Source organism: Mizuhopecten yessoensis, unplaced genomic scaffold, assembly GCF_002113885.1.
Source record: "Mizuhopecten yessoensis strain PY_sf001 unplaced genomic scaffold, ASM211388v2 scaffold716353, whole genome shotgun sequence".
In the NCBI taxonomy this organism is placed as follows: domain Eukaryota; kingdom Metazoa; phylum Mollusca; class Bivalvia; order Pectinida; family Pectinidae; genus Mizuhopecten; species Mizuhopecten yessoensis.
In genome coordinates, this window is record NW_018480074.1 from 1,001,873 (window position 1) to 1,024,877 (window position 23,005).

A 23,005-nucleotide genomic window follows, 5' to 3' on the forward strand; every position below is an offset into this window, starting at 1 on the left:
TGTTGCGTGTGTGACCTTTTCTGTATAGTCCGGAACTAAATAGGGATGGCCGAGCAGAGCGTACCGAATATTGACATAATCAATCTACAGGTAACTATTTGTTGACCTTATCTTGACAATGTATTGGATGTGGTCGTGGGGTTATACATTAGCTGGCGACACCGAGACACAACTGTACTTTTAATGTGCAATCAGTTATGCTAATATCACCCTTTGTTTGTCAATTGTAAATATAAATGCACTTTATATATGCAAATTATCCGATACACTTTTATAGTGATAATGTTCATTGGATATACCGGTGCGACATCTGAAATTATAAACAAAATAAAGCACGCATTGAAGGTAATATAATTTTAGAATTTGCGATACATGAGATATGTACTTTGATATTATGAAATAACATGAAATTATTTATTGGAACGTATCCTTTTTAATGGTCCAAAGCTGTGCTTACAATGTATCAACATTTTATTTTTATTGATATTTTGTTACAATTTTAGCTTTAATTGTTATTTGAAAATTAATGAAAATTACACTTGATTGTTCTGTTAATTGGTCGATCATAATACAACACCTACTTCGAAAATAAAAAAATAATCTATAGAATGTGATGATTCATTTGATTGTGTCGTCATTTAAAGTGTTGCGTATTTTTCAATGTGCCAGCTACAGAAGTATAATGTAAAAGTTGAAATTTTCGCGAGCAGAAATGTTGGCGTTGTGATTCTTTATACTGTTTGCGGTGCGGAAATTTTCACGTGGGCAACGGTTCTAAAATCTATATATCATCTATATCTATAATCTGTTTAATCTATTAATAAATATTAAAAACGCGAATATTTCCACTCCGCGAAAGCTTCCACTTAAACAGTATTTCATCATCTTGGAGAAATGTTTCGATGAAATATCACTTACATTTATCATTAAACAAGTGCTATCATTTATCTGTTACATTGTATCAATGAAATGTATATTATTAACCGAAGCTGATGCATATACAACTATTTCAGTCTGAATAAGATGACCTTTTCTCCTCTTGACACTTGGAATAAAGTCTGATCCTGCCATTTCGTCCTGTAATACCAAACACATAAGTAAGTGTTAAAATGTCATAAGAAAGAAAATGTTCAGATTGCTATGAAATGTCATATTTGGTTTTTTGAAAAGAAGCATTTTCTCCTTAATCGAAGAAAGGTTGTTTTACTACAAATTTGAAAAAAATATCATTATAAAAGTTGGATGGCTACGACATCTGCATCAATCTGTTTAACATTTTTATTGTCCACAACCCGGCCAAAGTTAACTGAGCATCTATGTATTATCAGCTTCAAAGTCCAGCGGTTAGCGGCTATGCACAATGAAATTATATTGCATCATTTAGATCATTTAAAATCTTGACCATCGAAGAGCCATTTCTTTGGGTGTGGGGTGTGTTGGAGAGGGTGAGGGTAGAGGATGAGAGGTAAACATTTGTTTACACACGTTATTTTAAGTAAAATCTATTTAGGAGTACTCTTAAGGGTTGTTACATGTTCAAGTAGAGTATAAAAATGATAAATAATAATGATAAAACTCGAATACACAGAAAACATCAACACCAACCGAAGAGACACAGACTTAAAGACATCAGGAACCCCCAACATGTTGTAATATAATCACATTGTCATCCCCAATCTGTTTTGTCACGTTACTATATCAATTATCATATCAATATTATACACAATTGATCATTATAGCTAATGAAAAGAAGTAAACATGCCAAATGTGAGAGTTTGTACTTGTTCAATGAGTGAATCAAGGACGCCTTAACTCTGCCCTTCCTTATAAATGCTCTAACGACACAAAATGATCAGAAGAGACGAGAACAGATTGAAAGCAGATTTGATATATATTGTGTGATCTATGGCCGCAGTATGACGTATTTTATCATTGAATGTGTGTGGTAGAATCAGCAAACACTAAACACGATATCTTATCTTTGACCAAGTGTGCTTGTTATCGTTGCCGAATGTTGTTTACTCCTACCAAACGTAGGCGAGTCCCCCTCCAGGTGACAGTTTTATGGTACGTATGTATGCATGTCAGTAAGGGTTTATATGGATCAGAATGATTTAAAATAGCGTGTGCCAATGTTTTTATGTGTATCATAATAATGTACGTGTGGCAGGGTGTTTTATATATGTGGTATAACAATGTACGTATGTCAGTGTGTTTTAATATGTGATACAATAATGTAAGTGGGTAAATGTGTTTGTATATGTAATAAAATTATGTACGTGTGTCAATGTGTTCAAATGCTATATAATAATGTCTGTGTGTCAATGACGTGTAATATAATTATGTACGTATGTCAATGTGTTTATATATGTTATATAATAATAAATGTATATCAATGTGTTTTTACATGTAATATAATTATGTACGTATGTCAATGTGTTTATATATGTAATATAATGATGTACGTATGCCAATGTGTTTATATATGTAATATAATGATGTACGTATGTCAATGTGTTTTTACATGTAATATAATGATGTACGTATGTCAATGAGTTTATATATGTAATATAATGATGTACTTATGTCAATGTGTTTATATATGTAATATAATGATGTACGTATGTCAGTGTGTTTATATATGTAATATAATGATGTACGTATGTCAATGTGTTTATATATGAAATATAATGATGTTCGTATGTCAATGTGTTTATGTATGTAATTTAATGATGTACGTATGTCAATGTGTTTATACATGTAATATAATGATGTAGGTATGTCAATGTGTTTATATATGTGATATAATGATGTACGTATGTCAATGTGTTTATATATGTAATATAATGATTTACGTATGTCAATGTGTTTATATATGTAATATGATAATGTACGTATGTCAATGTGTTTAAATACGATATATAATGATGTACGTATGTCAATGTGTTTATACATGTAATATAATGATGTACATCATTATATTACATGTATAAACACATTGACATGCGTACATCATTATATTACATATATAAACACATTGGCATACGTACATCATTATATTACATGTATAAACACATTGACATGCGTACATCATTATATTACATATATAAACACATTGGCATACGTACATCATTATATTACATGAATAAACACATTGACATACGTACATCATTATATATCGTATTTAAACACATTGACATACGTACATTATCATATTACATATATAATGATGTACGTATGTCAATGTGTTTAGACATGTGATATAATGAGTTACGTATGTCAATGTGTTTATGTATGTAATATAATGATGTACGTATGTCAATGTGTATATATATGTAATATAATGATGTACGTATGTCTATGTGTTTATATATGAAACATAATGATGTTCGTATGTCAATGTGTTTATATATGTAATATAATAATGTACGTATGTCAATGTGTTTATACATGTAATATAATGATGTAGGTATGTCAATGTGTTTATATATGTGATATAGTGATGTACGTATGTCAATGTGTTTATATATGAAACATAATGATGTTCGTATGTCAATGTGTTTATATATGTAATATAATGATGTACGTATGTCAATGTGTTTATATATGAAACATAATGATGTTCGTATGTCAATGTGTTTATATATGTAATATAATGATGTACGTATGTCAATGTGTTTATATATGTCATATAATAATAAATGTATGTCAATGTGTTGATATATGTAATATAATGATGTACGTATGTCAATGTGTTTATACATGTAATGTAATGATGTAAGTATGTCAATGTGTTGAAATATGTAATATAATGATGTACGTATGTCAATGTGTTTATACATGTTATATAATGATTTACGTATGTCAATGTGTTTATGTATGTAATATAATGATGTACGTATGTCAATGTGTCTATATATGTAATATAATGATGTACGTATGTCAATGTGTTTATACATGTAATATAATGATGTACGTATGCCAATGTGTTTATATATGTAATACAATGATGTACCTAGGTCAATGTGTTTATATATGTAATATAATGATGTACGTATGTCAATGTGTTTATATATGTAATATAATGATGTACGTATGTCAATGTGTTTATATACGTAATATGATGATGTACGTATGTCAATGTGTTTATACATGTAATGTAATGATGTAAGTATGTCAATGTGTTGAAATATGTAATATAATGATGTACGTATGTCAATGTGTTTATATACGTAATATAATGATGTACGTATTTCAATGTGTTTATATACGTAATATAATGATGTACGTATGGCAATGTGTTTATATATGTAATCTAATGATGGAGGTATGTCAATGTGTTTATACATGTTATATACTGATGTACGTATGTCAATGTGTTTGTATATGTACTATAATGATGTACGTATGTCAATGTGTTTAAATACGATATATAATGATGTACGTATGTCAAATAATGATGTACGTATGTCAAATAATGATGTACGTATGTCAATCTGTTTATATATGTAATATAATGTTGTACGTATGTCAATGTGTTTGTATATGTAATATAATGATGTACATGTATGTAATATAATGATGTACGTATGTCAATGTGTTTATACATGTAATATAATGATGTACGTATTTCAATGTGTTTATATATGTAATATAATGATGAACGTATGTCAATGTGTTTATACATGTTATATAATGATGTACGTATGTCAATGTGTTTATACATGTGATATAATGATTTACGTATGTCAATGTGTTTATACATGTAATATAATGATTTACGTATGTCAATGTGTTTATATATGTAATATGATAATGTACGTATGTCAATGTGTTTATATACGATATATAATGATGTACGTATGTCAATGTGTTTATACATGTAATATGTGTTTATATATGAAACATAATGATGTTCGTATGTCAATGTGTTTATATATGTAAGATAATGATGTACGTATGTCAATGTGTTTATACATGTTATATAATGATGTACGTATGTCAATGTGTTTATATATGTAATATAATGATGTACGTATGTCAATGTGTTAACTTGAAAATTTAACTTGAAATCTCCTAATCTTCCTTCTCCTGAATATCCTGATATTTATAACAGTATCTGGAGTAGTGAATCACTGTGATATGCAACAAGGAGGGACGGTATATTACTGGGGAAGAAATGGTTATGAACATCTGGATATACAGTTTGGTAGTGTACCCTTTGTACTTTTAGTAAATGTCAAGATACGAAACTAACAAAGAGGAATCTTTAATAGTTTTGTTTTTAAATTCTGTTACATGCAAGTAGTTCTTGAATTACTATCGGTCAAGGACAGTATATATCTGGATGTGATATTAATGGGTCTGGCATCTGCCTTATCTCAAAAGCCCTTCTTTATATTTAGCTTTAAAATAATACATAAACAGATAAGCCAAGTTGATGCTCGTTTTTTTTTAAAGTTTTATCCACCAATTTCAACAAGATTTGGTAGTTCGAAAATTTAACAGACACACGATACCATCCTAGATGTACTCGTTTCCATTGACAACGACACAGTTGTACATTTGTTTAGCAAGGAGATATTTACATAGAATGTGAAGATGTCAGAGGTTTTAACTGCGCTGCTTTTGATAAAGAATATATTCGCTGTTGATTTTTTCCCCCTCAAAAAGTTTTATTTGTAAGTTTGAAATTCCACAGACAGTTTATGCTCCAACATATCAAAATATGCGTGAAATCTATGTTTATTGTAGGATTTTCGTGAAAAAAACACACACCAGTCAATATAATAACAGAGTGATAATCTATTACTTTACAAAAATACTTGCTGATCGTCAAGAGACGATTGTTTGAATGACATTTCTCCAGTTCTGTTTTATTAACATTTGTTTGGTCCTTGTCTGTAATAACGACATATTGTTAATATGTTTAATTGTTTGGTCTTGCTTTTTTGGGTCCTTGAAACAGTCAATGTTATACACAAACGGTGTCAACAGTTGATGGGTAACTCAAGGGCCAATAACAAGTGTGGTCTCACTAATACGCCATATTATTGATACGGTAGCATGTCAAGCGGTGTAATGACTCTGACAACTGTCTAACTGAAGGTATCCATGGGACATTACTTGGAAAAAAGAAGGTTGGCGATAAAAGAAAAAGAAAAGACCACAGTGTTGAAATGGAGTCCGTAGATAATTTTGGTTTCTCCAATGGTGCAAATCAGAAGACAAAGACATACACCTCCGATTATGCAGATGGTACCATATTAGTTGCTTCATACGAGCATACAGTGGGTTACAGAGTGTTATTCTTTCCCCGAACCGGCACCGATATAATTATAACAGATGTGATATACATTTCATTTTGTCTAAGACATGCATTCGTATAATGTATAATATGGTAACCAAATAAACCTCCCCCACCCCATCCCGCCCCCGCAAATCACAGCTCTCAGTTAATAAAATGATCTCACCAGCGGATTTCAAATTATATTCTTTTGAATATAAAACATATGTATTATATAAAGTAGCACCTTTTAGTACAGATGTACTTAAAAATCTTCATGATGAAATATAATAGACCAAACGAACAGAGCATATCTCTCGAGAGCAGTTTAAAATTCTTGTTCAAAATGTTGATTCTTCTTTCTAATGTCGATTTTTAGCATAATTAATTTTTCGTTATTTATGAAATGTATGGTATAAACTGTGCTGACAAGGCGTTTAATACGTAGAAAACTGAATCGTTACAGATCCACTATGAGAGCTGTCCAGCTGGCATTGATGTTTACTGCTACTTTACTGTCTACAGAGTGCTATGAACCTGCCCGAGTACACACTGACATTGGTGATTTACAAGGAGTACTGGAAATCATCAGGAATGAAACCGTCTATCAGTTCAGGAACATTCCCTACGCCAAACCCCCGATAGGTCCTTTAAGATTTAAAAAACCTGTCGCTCATGGCGGCTGGTCTGGTGTGCTGGACTGCACCGAATTCGGACCTTCATGTTTGCAACAACATTCCACTTTAGATAGATACCTACCAAATCTAAACCAGTCTGAGGATTGTTTGTCGCTGGACATGTACATCCCGAGAACTCTGTCTTCAAGTGCGAACAGGTCTGTGATGGTCTTTGTCTTTGGGGGTGGCTTCCTAGTCGGACAGGGCACGCTCTACGATGGTTCTTTTTTAGCACTGACGGGAGATGTTATTGTTGTCACACTGAACTACAGACTTGGTGTGTTTGGTTTTCTTGCTAATCCTGCTCAAAGCTTACTTGGAAACTATGGCCTGTGGGACCAGCGTCTAGCATTAGAATGGGTACATGCACACATTGCCAATTTCGGCGGAAATCCTAATTCTGTTACATTATTTGGTCAATCTGCTGGTAGTTTCAGTGTTTCGTTACAGTCTCTTTATCCTAAAAATAAAGGATTATTTCATCGAGTCATTGCGCACAGCGGCGTAGCTGAAGGGCACTTTGCAATATGGCACAATGCATATGCATATGCAAAAGATATAGGCATTTATTTAGGTTGTGCAAATACAACGTCTTATGCAGACTGCATAAGAAACATACCTGCTGAAAAGTTATTACAAGCTCAAAACTCGATCACACAACCAGGGAATACGGGAAGGAAACTTCATTTTGACTTAAGTATGGGACCCGTTGTAGATGGAGACCTACTTCCGCAGACTCCATCAGAATTGCTCCAAAACAAAACCTCTGACAGTTACCATTTCTTCCGATCACTTGATTTTATTACTGGAAATGTAGATACAGAAGGTTCCATTTTCTTACCATTATTAGCATCATTAGCAAAAGAGAATAATTTCAACTTCTCCAATGGTGTTCCTTTGGACGTTTATTGCAACAAAATTGGCCCAGGTTTACTCGCGGCTTATTTCGAGAAGGATGTTAACAGTTCACAAGCAGATAACCTATTGTGTTCTTTTTATGGTACAGCGGATAAGCTTAAACAGGCACAACACACATTGGAAGCGTATGGCGACGCCCTCTACTACGCACCGTCTGTAGAGATTCTCAGAGACCATTCGGAGGGAAGTCCTGCATCTAGTACCTACCAATACGTGTTTAGACGGCCAATACCAGACCCCACTTTCACTGCGGGTTATCCCCCTTGGTGGCAGAACAGATCAGCGCACGGGGCGGAACTATATTACCTGTTTCGAATTCACGACTATAAGGCTAACCGCACCATTAATGTGCCCAATCACGACGATGGTCTACAAACAGCGATCCTCAAGTACTGGACAAATTTTGCCAAAACTGGGTAAGCTACTTTAACAGAAGTGAACAAAACGTTCAGTATCGGGCATATTTTGTTGTGATAGAGAAAATTAACGAGGACAAATTACCTGTCAAAAATTATCCTACAGATTCGTTCGAACGTACAAACAACGATGAATCATTTAAATTCCATAAAATTTTGTTTTTTTCCAGAAACCCAAACTCTAATGACGTACCACAATGGGACACCTATGACGTAATCAGTCAGAAATACAGCAGCATGGGCACCACTATCACACAGGACCAGCATCTGTACGGCTCCAGGGTAGATCTATGGCTAAATAGGCTAACTAAACTACTAGATGGGAGTGTCTCGAGTGTAATATTTGGCTAATTATTAACTTTTCTAAGAACGGTGATGAAGATCCTCGCCATTGGTTAGTAAGTCAGACCGATATGTCACCCTGGTAAAATACTAGCCGCTTCCTACCGACTCGGGCTAAGGAGAAATTCTCTTTAGCTCATTGAATAGAGCGTAAGACTTATAAGCCAGAGGTTCCGGGTTCGAGTCCTAGCGGAGGCATTGAAAAGTATAACGATTTCTGTTGCATTGGTGCCCACATAAGGACCCGGGAGAATGCAGCAGAAGCGGATAGTATTTCATCAGGGTAAATGATATATGCAAAGGTATTATTTCTATTGTTTGAATTGGTTGTGATTCTATTGTTTCGTTGCCCAATCATAACACGTTAACCTGGTGTCGTATAACGATTAAATCGAGATCGTGATACGGGCAGCAGCTGCAGGTATCAAATGTAACATTGCACTTTCCAAGCAAGTCGGAAAAGCCGATGCATTAAGAGATTGTAGTCGAAAGAGTTTTAAAAATGTTTAATACTAACAATGCAATGTAAATATAAACATCGATCGTGTACTGCTTAGACACGATAGGGAAGCATCTGTTCTGGCAACATTTTGTTAAGTTACTTCGTTTTCTTTTTTGTTTAAGTCTGAACAATCGCACTGATTAATAAAAAATCGAAATAAATCATATTAAATGAGAAGTGATACGTGAGTTTTATTGTGTATCAGAGCAGGGGTTTAAATACAATTGTTGTGCATTAACGTTCTGCACAACCAACGCCCCAGTATTATTTCTGACATTATCTGTTGGAATGGTGTCGAAATGCATCAATTTACTATCATGTCGAACGCTTACTGTGGTGTCATTGAAACACTATTATGAATGTCATCGAAATGGCTATCACCAAAAAAACATTTAAACCCCTTTGCATTTAATGGAAATTCATCTGTTGTGTTTTTCGGAAAAGCATTATATCAAATGAACCGGGGAATATATATAAAATATCCACTCATAATCAAATTGTAATCGATTACTCGATCAAAAACATGAGCTTCCTATAACACAAGTACAAAATGTACATTTGCATTAAAGGGTAGAAATTCCCTACAGTTGCAAAACAAAATTATGCTATTTCTGTCCAGGTATGGTTCAAGCTCTGCTCAACCATTCTTGAGTATTAGTTTTATTTTCAAAATGGATTCACACTTCCCATATTGAGTTCTGGCAGACAAGCAAATGCAATATAGACAAGGTGATATACCCTTGTCTGATACTGTTGTTCTTGAGTTTTTCTAAAGTAGTACGTAAAGTAAATTGCCTTGTAAGCAACAAGATATATTTATACAACTTTGAACCTCATTTTCTAAGCAGTGATTTCTATCTTATATGATATCAGTATCCATCTGTTTTGAAAGACCAGTCTTGAAAAGGTATAACTTACAGACGGATGGCAACGGACAATCTCAAGAACATGCAATATTTTTGAAATTTGCTCGTTTGGATAATTCACCACAGAATGACATCATATCGTTGTTAGATAGCATTAATGTTAGCATGGTGTCCATTACTCCGCCATTACTGCGTTAGTTCAAGAGAGTGCGTTGGCAGGATTCAGTAAGCCTGTTGATTTAGCCGCCCCAGTTCCATGTTATGCCAGCTTTAATCTACATTCATTTCAAGTGTTTTGTATGGTAACGTATTTTTCCAAATGGGTGATTTTTACGGCAAAATGATAGGCAAAACAAAGATCTAAAACTCAGGCTTGCATTACAACACCAATGGTTTATTATTTTGACGCCTCGATATCACCACATTTATATCGCTAAAATGCAAACCGTGTACTTTTTTTCTTTCGTGGTTTGGTTGTTTGTGCTTTACGTCATATTAACAGGTATAGTAATTTAAGGACGATAAAGGTTTTGGTGGAGGAGGAAAACAGGAATACCCGTAGAAAAAACACCGACCTGCGTACTAGCGACTGTCACCAATAGGCCTCAAACCAGCGACCCGCCCGTCATCAGTGGTGGTGGTGTGTGTGTGTGTGGTGTGTGTGTGTGTGTGTGTGTGGGGNATAGTGATCATAACCTGTAAAATGGATTGATATCATCATTTTCACCATATCATTCCGAAGACTCGTCTGATTTAATAGCTTACATAACATCATCAAAATGATATTAACGTCACTGTACCCAAATCGGGACACTTTTTAGATAAATATCAATGTCCTTAATACCATGCAATCAGTTCCAAAAATGTTTGTTCATTTTCATATAAAGATACTTTCCACTTTTTATTTCTATTACAAGTTGATATTTCGGGCGCGTGGTTCTATAATACCATCAGAGTTACGTAGGCCCTTGAACCGGTGTAACTGTACCCTGAAAGGGATACCTCCGGTATTTTGGCTAATGGGATAAACAATCAATATCAGCAGAAAAGTAGACATATTACATATATTTTAGAGTCACTTTACTTCGAGATATTGATAACACTAGGACATACTTAGAGTTCTTTTGATGGCAGTATTAGGTATTAGCATTCCTTATATCTATTATTAGAAATGTACCGTTGTAATCTCATGTAATTATCAGGTGTAATGTCTCCTCGCATTGCATCTTACTCCAGCAGTTTATAGCGCCAGAGTTCTATCGACGTTGTCTCGATCCACACAGTCGATGTCACTAATGACGAAAGCATTCGTATTAATCAGTAACTATCTATAATCGTAAACAAATCCCCACCTGGATTTCTAATCTACAACTCATTTCGTTTCTTGAAGTATTTACTTTAACTAACAGCACAGCTAAGTGTGTTGTCCTCGGCTTCAGTGGTATCCATCACTTTTCAACAGCTGAAACACTCGGTCTACTACCTCTTCTAATCTTTCCACACCCCTCCTACTCCAAACCGACATTAACACTCGAATGAAAGTTAAAAATATACTAAAACTCATTTTCTGCTCATTTTAAAACGGTCAAACATTTGTGAAACAGTTCCCGCAGGCCCGATATCACTGAAATACATTTTGATGTCACATAAATGCTCTATCTGATCGTGATTGACTAATCGGGATACATGTCTGGCTATTTCATGTTTTGCATCAAAGTTATCTTGCCTTCACATTTTCTTCTGCTTTTCCCCATGAGGGACAAAAATGTATCTTATGATCTGGTCCATGTGCAATAAATCTACGTACCATAGCGCTTCATAGAGCGTTGTTGAAACTAAGATCAGTCATTTATTTTCTTACTTTAAATATTTCATCACTAAAACGAACTGCTAACGATCAAAACAAAACAGTTGTTTCGTGGCTGTTTTTATAAGAATCAAAACTCTTGCCCTTTGATGCTGAAGAGGACAGTTGTACCAAACAGCCGTTCGGGACTTTGTCGCTTTGTTATTACTTTTCCCTCATTCGATCCCATCGCGTACCAAACTTTGTCAAAACCTTAATATGAGTAGCTACTAATAGCTAGTGTTGATTGTGATGAGGTCCTGTAATTGGCTGAGTGATATTGAATTATCATTGATAAGAGCTTACATATTGTTAACGTGACAGCAAACAAGTATGTCCAAGATGGAAGGACGATCTGTTCATCCGGTATCATTTCAACGGGTGCGTCATTGCTAGAACAGTAATCGAAAAACCATTAGCTGTTTAACCAGGCTAAAGATGACCAAGACTATCGTACATCTGTGAATTTGATTTGATTCTGTGTAAATCTGAATATTACTTCCGCGAAAGGATGGACAGGCGATGTTATCCGCAGATGTTGCGTGTCCAGAGGAAGGATAAACATCTTTGTTGACACTTGACACACTTCAAATACTGTGTCACATACGACAGCACGCTCATGGGTAGACAGACAGCTCGGCCTACATCCCATAGGTACGGGGAACGTGAATGTTTATATCTCATACAAGGGGATCATTTCATCTATAGACCTACATCTCATACGTACGGGGAATGTGTATGTTTATATCTCATACATGGGATCATTTCATCAATAGACCCACATCTCATACGTACGGGGACCGTGTATGTTTATATCTTATACATGGGAATCATTTCATTTATAGAGATACATCTCATACGTACGGGGAACGTGTATGTTTATATCTCATACATGGGAATCATTTCATTTATAGAGTTACATCTCATACGTACGGGGAACGTGTATGTTTATATCTCATACATGGGGATCATTTCATCAATAGACCTACATCTCATACATACGGGGAACGTGTATATGTTATATCTCATACATGGGGATCATTTCATCAATAGACCTACATCTCATACGGACGGGGAACGTGTATGTTTATATCTCATACATGGGAATCACTTCATCTATAGACCTACATCTCATACGTACGGGGACCGTGTATATGTTATATCTCATACATGGGGATCATTTCATCAATAGACCTACATCTCATACGTACGGGGACCGTGTATATGTTATATCTCATACATGGGGATCATTTCATCAATAGACCTACATCTCATACGTACTGGGAACGTGTATGTTTATATCTCATACATGGGGATTGATAATAAAAACGGTAATGCTTTACAGATCTTCGTGTTCCTTTTTAACTCAACTTTTCATATATCTACCGAACAATGAGAACACAGTAACTTTTAATGTATATTATATCCACTTATTAAAAGGTAGGTTATGTGTTTCACAACAAAATGGTTTTAATCCACTTTATAAGCGTAGGCCATTCCCTAATTAATAGGTAGATTGATTGTAACACCAGACAATGGTTTTATCCATTTATCAATACATAGGTCATGTGTTACATAATAGATGTGTACGTATCCACTTCATGTAATGGTAAGTTTTCATTAGTTGGAAATGAAACATACATTTATGCATAGATCCACGTTTAAATAGTGCATATTCAATAGGAAACAATAGGATAAATAATGGATGCAGGCAGACACTATGCCTCTATATCCATATCATAATATATTTCTTAAGTATTTAGAAAACATTATTCATTAATTGTCATTTCCTGAGATTTCTTTATGGCCGGCCAAATTATTGTATTTCAGTTCAAGATTTTTCCAATGAGTATCGAGATTAATTTCAAAGTCCTTAAATATTCGTTCGAATCTCTCATTAACCAATAGCTAACTTACTTGTGATCCAGGCTATACTTGATTTTCGAATAATTTCATTATAAAACCTGATATTGCATGTTGCAATCTTAAAACAAGCTCTATAAAACTATCCCCGTACCGAGACAACCCAATAAACAGGTTGTGGATTTACGTCACAAGTTAACTTAAGTTAGGTTGGATATCACAACCAATCGTAACTTATGTTGTATATCACAACCAATCATGATTAAGGATGCAGAGCACAACCAATCACAATTAAGGATGCATATCACAACCAATCATAATTAAGGTTGCATATCACAACCAATCATAATTAAGGATGCATATCACAACCAATCATAATTAAGGTTGCTTTTTACAACTAATCATAATTTAGATTGTATATCATAACCAACCATGACATAGTATTAAATGACTTATCAGAACCAATTTTTGTTTTCAATCAAATCGATACACGGAATAACTTTAGTACGATACAGCAATACGATATTTGAATGTTTTTCTGAAATAAAAATAGTTGATAACATAAAATCTGATTTCACAACCGACCAACTGTGTAGCCAATCACAGCATCGGGGAAGTCATTATCAACTGTGCAACTACTCCTGTAATGAAAATCCCATTCAATCACTCCTGAAATAGATAGCTACTCAAACATTTTTTGCATCAAATCAGTGTATTTATCGTGCCGCGATTAATACATCCACAATTTCTCTCTTCTTCATTGCAGTGTCGCTCAGGACACAGATCGAATAGGGTAACGATGCATCTCCTAGCCATTGACCTGATTAATAGTGCGGATTTACAAAACAGCATTCAATTTAGCTGCATGTTGAAACTAATAGCGTAAACAAAGGCTCGTACGTATGGACTATACCGTCAGGGCACTCGAATCAAGCAAATCGTGAGATTGAAAAGAACCGAGGCAAAACGTGTTGTTTAATTTGAATTAAAAATTATCACAGAGATATTGACATCAAACAGGGAAAGGTTTGCCGAGATAATTAATATAACTTCAGATGACTGCCTTTTCGATTACGACTTTTCATATCAACCTCAGCTACCATGCCATATCGAACATGGTACAAACACGCGACCAGTAAGCCCATGTTAAAAAAATCAATAATCAAAACCTGCCTAGACCGCCCAACGGATGAGCAAACACGGTATCCAATATAGATGTTCTTTAAATATTTTGCTGATATAAAAAAGCAGCTTGGGAACAATTTAAAAAAATCTTAATGTTCATGTGGTTGTTATAGGCAAGTGATACTTATACGCATGTGCTATTTATATGAAGGTGATAGTTATAGACGGGTGATATTTTTTTGATGGGTGGTAGGTATAGACAGGTGATAGGTACAGACAGGTGGTCGTTAAAGACGATGGCTAGTTATTGATGGGTGATAGTTTAAGACAGATGATAAGTATAAACAGGTGGAAGCTGTAGACAGATGGTAGTTATGGACAGGTTATAATTTTAGACGGGTGGTAGCTATAGACAAGTGATAATTATGAACAGGTGATAATTGTAGACAAGTGGTAGTTATGGACAGGTGATAGTTATAAACAGGTGATATTTATAGACAGGTGATAGTTATAGACAGTTATAGACAGGTGATAGTTATAGACAGTTATATATATACATGTAATAGTTATATATAGGTGGTAGTTATACACAGGTGGTATTTATAGACAGGTTACAATTATAGACAGACCATGACAACCTTGTGATATTTATTTACAGATGATAGTTAAAGATGAGCATGTTCGAATTAGTTATAAACAGTTGGTTGTTATAGGAGGAAGATCTATATAGACACATGGTTGTTATAGGAGGAAGATCTATATAAACAGTTGGTTGTTATAGGAGGAAGATCTATATAGACAGGTGGTTGTTATAGACAGACGGGAGGTATAGCCTTGTGGTAGTTATAGACAGACCATTTTTATAGACAGGTGATTGTTATAGACAGGTAGTATGTCTAAAAGCAGCTACATGTGACTGTTACTACATGTGGTAGTTATAGACAGGTGGTAGATATAAAGAGTTGATATTTAAGGCAGATTTGACTGCCTTTCTCTTTTTATAAGTTGTGATTGAGAATCCCATAAAACACAGATTAAACGCAATGAACTTGGTCACAATGGACAAACCACTTTCTTATGAGCCATTAGTGAAGGGTATATACTTGTATAGTTCCTTGTGTGCTGTACATACACTTAGGCGAGGCGGAATACCTCACAATAGACTGTGCTTTATTTGACTATTAACCAATGTTTTACTATCACGGGAACAATTTACCCCCATGACTCTGAGTAATCTAGGCATCACATGTTTTATAAATCTACGTCTTAAACAAATGACCAGGAATCTACGGATGCCGATAACGGAATTATTTCCAGATTATTTGATATTGAGCTGGGGATCTGCTCTTTTGGGGTTTATTAAGAATGTATTATGGACGGTAAAGTGTTCAATGGCTACCTTCCCCAATAGGATTGATACTATTAGACATCTTTATATTTTGTACCTTGCTGGTATGTGTTAGTATATAACTGACAAAACTGCCAACGACATTGTCTGTTAATACCATCATGTAAACCACCCACGCTAAATAACTCGGAAGGAAAAATATCGATAACCGTATTTCTACCGTATCAGCATATTTAAGAGACGAGCTATTGATCGATCATCGATCTCCCCCTTTAATCGTTCGGTGTATTAGATAAGGAAATTGATTGATGGATTTACCGACCGAATATTTACTCAACATTCCTTACAAAGAACGGTTAATTATACGACACTCCAATTGTTCAATTAAACCCACAGACTCTTGATCCGCACGCCTAAAGGAATGCTTAAAGGAATAGAAGTTATATAGCAACATCAATCAAATGTGGAACTCTAAAGCACTTCTTAAATACGCAAGATTTTCATCTTTTTTAATTTTGAAATGACATCTGTTTAGACCTTTTTCTTCTCCACAATATTTTCCACTAGTTCTAAAGCTAAAGATAGTTTACACCTACAATATTTGGTTATTAGTCGCTTAATACTGACACAGTAAGATATTTATATATTGCCGTCAACAGGAGGAAATAAAATGTTGTAATTAGACATAACAATGGTAGCAAGAAAAATGGCACTGCAGATGATGCTGCCCATAGACTAACATGGAGGAGGAAGACTATATATATATATAACAAACTATTCGTATTTCAATGTGGCCACTCGCAACATTTCTGACTAATCTGCTATTCAATTTTACACTCATGTTTTTTATTCCGAATATTATAAACGCTGTCCTACATTGTAAATATTTTCTTTCCGTTTACTTTGCGATGTCAATCCTTCGATGAACCATCTCAAAATAACAGATTATTAATTACACATATATACATGGTTTCTTGATATAATGAACAATATACCTCAAAATTTGTCATAGTTATAATTAATTCTAAATTTTTGATAATTGATCAATCAAAAAATTATTTGATAGAAACGTTAAAAGCTTTAACTACATATCTGTAACACAATCATTAAAAATATGATAATAATGCTAAACCAACACCAAATATGTTATCGTTTTAATTCCTTCTCGGTAATATGATATTAAAATTCTCGCCAGCAAGAAATCTCATAAGTTAAATTCAAAAACAACTTAATAAGAATTTTAGAAATCAAAGTCTTCTTTATTCCTCATGGAAAATTACTCTTTTGATAGTAAAAAAAATTAAACAAACGAAAAATATGATTTTCCACAAGGGAGATAGTTATATAGTTATGGTAACGTCAATGAGCCATCTGTTGCATAAAATGACATGTTATATAAAACACGAACTCGATATATACTCGTGTAAAGCATTGATTTACATTTTTTTTTTACAATAATACCCCCCTTATCCCTTGTCAAAAAATCTATTAGTTCATCGAACATTTATACAATGTCATCACTTTTCTCAACGTAAATTATAAGCGTTATTTTTAATTTGTAACGCTTTGCAATTTTCGGTCAATCGTTTAACCGTTTTCGAGGTAAAATTGCAAAGACTATGATTTCAAGTACAGTAAATTGAGCCAAGGAATATCATGACATTGATACATAAAAACGTCAAAACGAATGTAAGGCTCGCATCTCAATTACAAATGTGAAAACAGTGTTGGCATTGAATTCAAGTTTCATTTAAACCTGTACGGGCGTATCAAATGAAGCAATGCTTTTTATGGAAGCTAAGGATAGAAATACGTTTCAATATGGAATTGGTTGTGTATTATTATCGATCCATGGCAAATGAATAGCGGAAACCTTATAACCTAACCGGCAAATAATGTTATATGTAACCTTGCCATCAATGTGTCAGAACATCATCTTTGTTTATTCGGAACACCAATGAGACCGTCGATGAAATAATGTCGAGGATATCAAAACTACAAATTAATTCGCCATTTGTATTTGTGTATAATGTTTCATTTTCTGCATGATACCCCCTTTGTGTTGCAAACTTTTTACTGTTATAATATCAAGAAATACTAAGCCCCATTTCCCCTCCGTAGTGGCTACTAAGTGGTGCTTGTATATAGATTACAGTTACAAACACAAATAAATGTTGATGTACACATCCGGACTTGATGACAAAAATACATTTAAGTAGTAACACACTTGAAAATTTTGTGAAAACGTCATCACGACAAACCACCGACGTTAAATTTATCTTTCCATGAAATACGCAGGAAGACGGATATCTTGTTAGCGGCTCTGTCAAGGGATCCCATTAGGTGTACGACTAATTGTAAGTGCATGAGGGATGTTGAAACAAAAGTCTGCCAAGGATTATGTGGCCATTAACTTTAGGCAAACAAGGTGTACCGTGAATTGTAAACATCATTGAGACAAGGTGTACCGTGAATTGTGAACATTTAGACAAGGTGTACCGTGAATTGAGAACATTTATACAGGGTGTACCGTGAATTGTAAACATTTAGACAAGGTGTACCGTGAATTGTGAACATTTAGACAAGGTGTACCGTGAATTGTGAACAATTAGACAAGGTGTACCGTGAATTGCGAACATTTAGACAAAGTGTACCGTGAATTGTGAACATTGAGACAAGTTGTACCGTGAATTGTAAACATTTAGACACGGTGTACCGTGAATTGTAAACATTTAGACAAGGTGTACCGTGAATTGTGAACATTTAGACGAGGTGTACCGTGAATTGTGAACATTTAGACAAAGTGTATCGTAAATTGTGAATATTTAGCCAAAGTGTATCGTGAATTGTGAACATTTAGACAAAGTGTATCGTAAATTGTGAACATTTAGACAAAGCGTATCGTGAATTGTGAACATTTAGACAAAGTGTATCGTAAATTGTGAACATTTAGACAAAGTGTACCGTGCGTTGTGTGGATATTCAGAAAATGTACCACGAACTTAATTGATTTACTTTTCTTCACAAAGTTAACGATGTGTAAAGATATTTAAACAGACAGACTTTATCATGAGTTTAGCGAATATTTACAAAGTGTACAGTGAGGAGTACGAACATTTCATACACACAAAATTTTCCATGTAGAGAAAGTTCACTGGGAACTGAACGCATATTCACCGTACATCGCAGACTATCAACATGAAGGTAACGATAACTTATTCAAATTTTATCGTAAACTTTGTTTGACGCGAGGTTTATGGACGAACATTTGGGATTCAAACATAAATGGAAAATAAAAACTTGTTATGGTAGGCAGGCAAGATAAAACAACCCCTTCATCCATCCAACATCAAATTAATGTTTATCCATTACATTTACAATCACTTGTTATCAACGGGGTTCCCTTTTATACTCGTGTGTCGTGAGATTTAGTCATACTTGATTTTAAGTCGGAAACCACAATGAGGTTCATGCACCACAAAACACTTTTTTCTATATCACTTTAACTATAACAAATAATTTCTGAAAAGAAAACCATACCTAACAGGGGTTTTATGAGGATGTAGATATACTCATGAAATGAAGTGTTCTGAGTGTAAAAAATACAACGGATCAAGATTAGGATTCGAACCCTTGGCCATTATACTGTCGCTATAACCAACATAGCTACATGTACATGGTCAACATGTAGTACCTTGGTCTCGCCCCTCTATAGATACATCCAAAACAAAATCAAGGGTGGTCGGGTGGTGCAGTGGATAGCGCACTTGCCTTTCACCAAGGCGGCCGGGGTTCGATTCCCCGATCGGACGTGACAAGGTATGGGGTCACCTGCCCGACCACATGGGTTTTCTCCGGGTACTCCGGTTTCCCACATAATCCCCCGTGCGCCAACATACGGACCAACAAGAGTGATTAACATAAGTTGACATAACTTGTTTCATAATTGTTGTAAAATAAAAAAGTTTATAGAAAAGAAAAAAAATCAAATGGGTGGAGACGATTGCTTGGATTAAAATGCAATGGAATTCTTCAGTGTTTTACCTACAGTGGAACAGGTATCCTAAGTCACACACTGAAGAGTAAAGTGAGGTTTATTCATACTAAATACAAAGTAAGGTTTACTTATGCTATAATTACATATTGAAATACACGGTGAATTACCTAAAACATATTGAAAATCTAAGTGAGGTTTAGTCATTTTTAAATCATGTCGGAAGACAAGGTCTGTTCTAGAAGAAGTTTGATCATTACACAGCGAATATCTTGTATTTTTATCTATGATCTGTTCGTTTCACCAAATCTCGGATTTAAAACATTTTACTGGAACAGATTTCATGTCGATTGCCATGGTGTTATTTTTGTACCTATTAACAAATCATTAAAACAGACGATCTTTATCAACGTGATACTTTTAATGACTTATTTACCGGGCACGTTTAATGTAAACTGGGTTTTTTTCTCCAGAAAATACTAGATATATACCGCTTTTACTAAATGCATTATCTGTGATTTCGTGTAATCAAACTGTGCCAATCTACTTCCCACTGATTTCCATGTTGTTCTAAGCTAAAGCTCATGGTTTACAGCGGTGGGTTAGGTTTGATATCAAGTAAGGATTAACTTGCCATACCTTAGAAACGATAGTAAAATGAATCTTTCAATTATTTAATAACATGGTTTAAATATCTGCACCGACTGCATAGGTTTCTAGTACGATTAGATGTGTAAACAACCTGTGTAGCGAAATCGTCACGGCGTACAAGGAGCGGTCATTATTAAGGACGGAACCTTATCGAGAAGGGGAAATAATTGATTATGAAATATTGCAACTATTGACTAAAATAGATGTATTTTTTTCTGAATATTTAATGGTATTAATTAATGATGCTACGAAGATGAGAAACCACACCAAACAAGATACCTGTCAGTGCCAATGTGGGTACAGTTTTTAAGGATTTATTTTTTGTGGACGATAAATTTATTGGCTATGGTTATCGGCCTATATATGACAATAATTAATTGTGGACGATTGCCAATGACTATCGGTTTAAAGATGAAAAAATAATTTAAATAAAAAAGCAAAAACATTATTGACTATGCTTTTCATTGTAAAAGATGTGAACAGATGATCAGGGACACACCATTGATTAATTTGATTAATCTTGTTATTGACTGTTAACCATACACGACCAGTAGTTACTGAAATGAGAAATCAATGCATGGGGTGATTACCCTAAAGTTCAAACCGAAAACATGTTGGAATGAAATTGTTGTTTCGGGGATATCACAAGGCTATTTATCAAATCCATCTGTATAACAATGTTATTGATTAATCCTATTGGTATTACAAGGGTATTGCTTAATAAAATTGGTATTACACGGCTATTGATTAAACCTATTGGTATTACACGGCTATTGATTAAACCTATTGGTATTACACGGCTATTGATTAAACCTATTGGTATTACAAGGCTATTGATTAAACCTATTGGTATTACACGGCTATTGCTTAAACCTTTTGGCATTACACGGCTATTGCTCAAACCTAGGCTATGGATTAAACCTGTTGGTGTTACACGGCTATTGATTAAACCTATTGGTATTACACGGCTATTGCTTAAACTTAAGCTATGGATTAAACCTATTGGTATTACACGGCTATTGCTTAAACCTAGGCTATGGATTAAACCTATTGGTATTACACGGCTATTGATTAAACCTATCGGTATTACATGGCTATTGATTAAACCTATTGGTATTACACGGCTATTGCTTAAACTTAAGCTATGGATTAAACCTATTGGTATTACACGGCTATTGATAAATCTTATTGGTATTCCAAGGGTATTGATTCAACCTATTGGTATTACAAGGCTATTGATTAAACCTATTGGTATTACAAGGCTATTGCTTAAACCTATTTGTTATTACAAGGCTATTGATTAAACCTATTTGGTATTACAAGGGTATTGATAAATCTTATTGGTATTCCAAGGGTATTGATTAAACCTATTGGTATTACACGGCTATTGCTTAAACTTAAGCTATGGATTAAACCTATTGGTATTACACGGCTATTGATTAAACCTATTGGTATTACATGGCTATTGATAACAGCTATTGGTATTACAAGGCTATTGATAACATCTATTGGTATTACAAGGCTATTGATTCAACCTATTGGTATTACACGGCTATTGATAAATCTTATTGGTATTCCAAGGGTATTGATTCAACCTATTGGTATTACAAGGCTATTGATTAAACCTATTGGTATTACACGGCTATTGATTAAACCTATTGGTATTACACGGCTATTGATTAAACCTATTGGTATTACACGGCTATTGATTAAACCTATTGGTATTACACGGCTATTGATTCAACCTATTGGTATTACACGGCTATTGATTCAACCTATTTGCATTACACGGCTATTGATAAATCTTATTGGTATTCCAAGGGTATTGATTCAACCTATTGGTATTACAAGGCTATTGATTAAACCTATTGGTATTACACGGCTATTGATTAAGCCTATTGGTATTACAAGGGTATTGATCAAACATATTTGGTTTTACAAGGCTATTGATTAAACCTATTTGGTATTACAAGGGTATTGATAAATCTTATTGGTATTCCAAGGGTATTGATTCAACATATTGGTATTACAAGGCTATTGATTAAACCTATTGGTATTACTAGGGTATTGATTAAACATATTTGGTTTTACAAGGCTATTGATTAAACCTATTGGTATTACACGGCTATCGATTAAGCCTATTGGTATTACAAGGGTATTGATCAAACATA

The 23,005-nt window shown here is 34.3% G+C and overlaps 2 protein-coding genes across 5 annotated transcripts in view; both read left to right on the plus strand.

Annotated features, from left to right (window-relative positions):
- LOC110443596 (carboxylesterase 1C-like) lies at positions 1 to 9,316 on the plus strand. 3 transcript variants are annotated; one of them, XM_021487899.1, is made up of 3 exons: positions 1 to 90; positions 6,753 to 8,297; positions 8,468 to 9,316. In XM_021487899.1, exons 2-3 carry the CDS (start codon positions 6,760 to 6,762, stop codon positions 8,646 to 8,648), a joined length of 1,719 nt encoding a protein of 572 aa, XP_021343574.1. In that variant the 5' UTR covers positions 1 to 90; positions 6,753 to 6,759; the 3' UTR covers positions 8,649 to 9,316. The 3 variants fall into 3 exon arrangements, with proteins under 3 accessions (XP_021343574.1, XP_021343572.1, XP_021343573.1); XM_021487897.1 differs by lacking the exon at positions 1 to 90 and adding an exon at positions 1,998 to 2,067; XM_021487898.1 differs by lacking the exon at positions 1 to 90 and adding an exon at positions 5,117 to 5,209.
- Positions 9,317 to 18,488: 9,172 nt separating this feature from the next.
- LOC110443593 (prostaglandin E2 receptor EP4 subtype-like) overlaps positions 18,489 to 23,005 on the plus strand; it is a 55,792-nt gene continuing 51,275 nt past the window's right edge. For both annotated transcript variants that reach the window (XM_021487893.1, XM_021487895.1), the window contains exon 1: positions 18,489 to 19,393. The gene's annotated coding sequence lies outside the window, so the exon portion shown is untranslated. The remainder of the gene's footprint in view (positions 19,394 to 23,005) is intronic.

Bases quoted from the DNA above. Each gene is read 5' to 3' on its own strand.
- LOC110443596 (XM_021487899.1), top strand. From the start codon at position 6,760: ATGAGAGCTGTCCAGCTGGCATTGATGTTTACTGCTACTTTACTGTCT. The intron at 8,298-8,467 runs GTAAGCTACTTT...GTTTTTTTCCAG, and splicing joins ACAAATTTTGCCAAAACTGG to AAACCCAAACTCTAATGACG.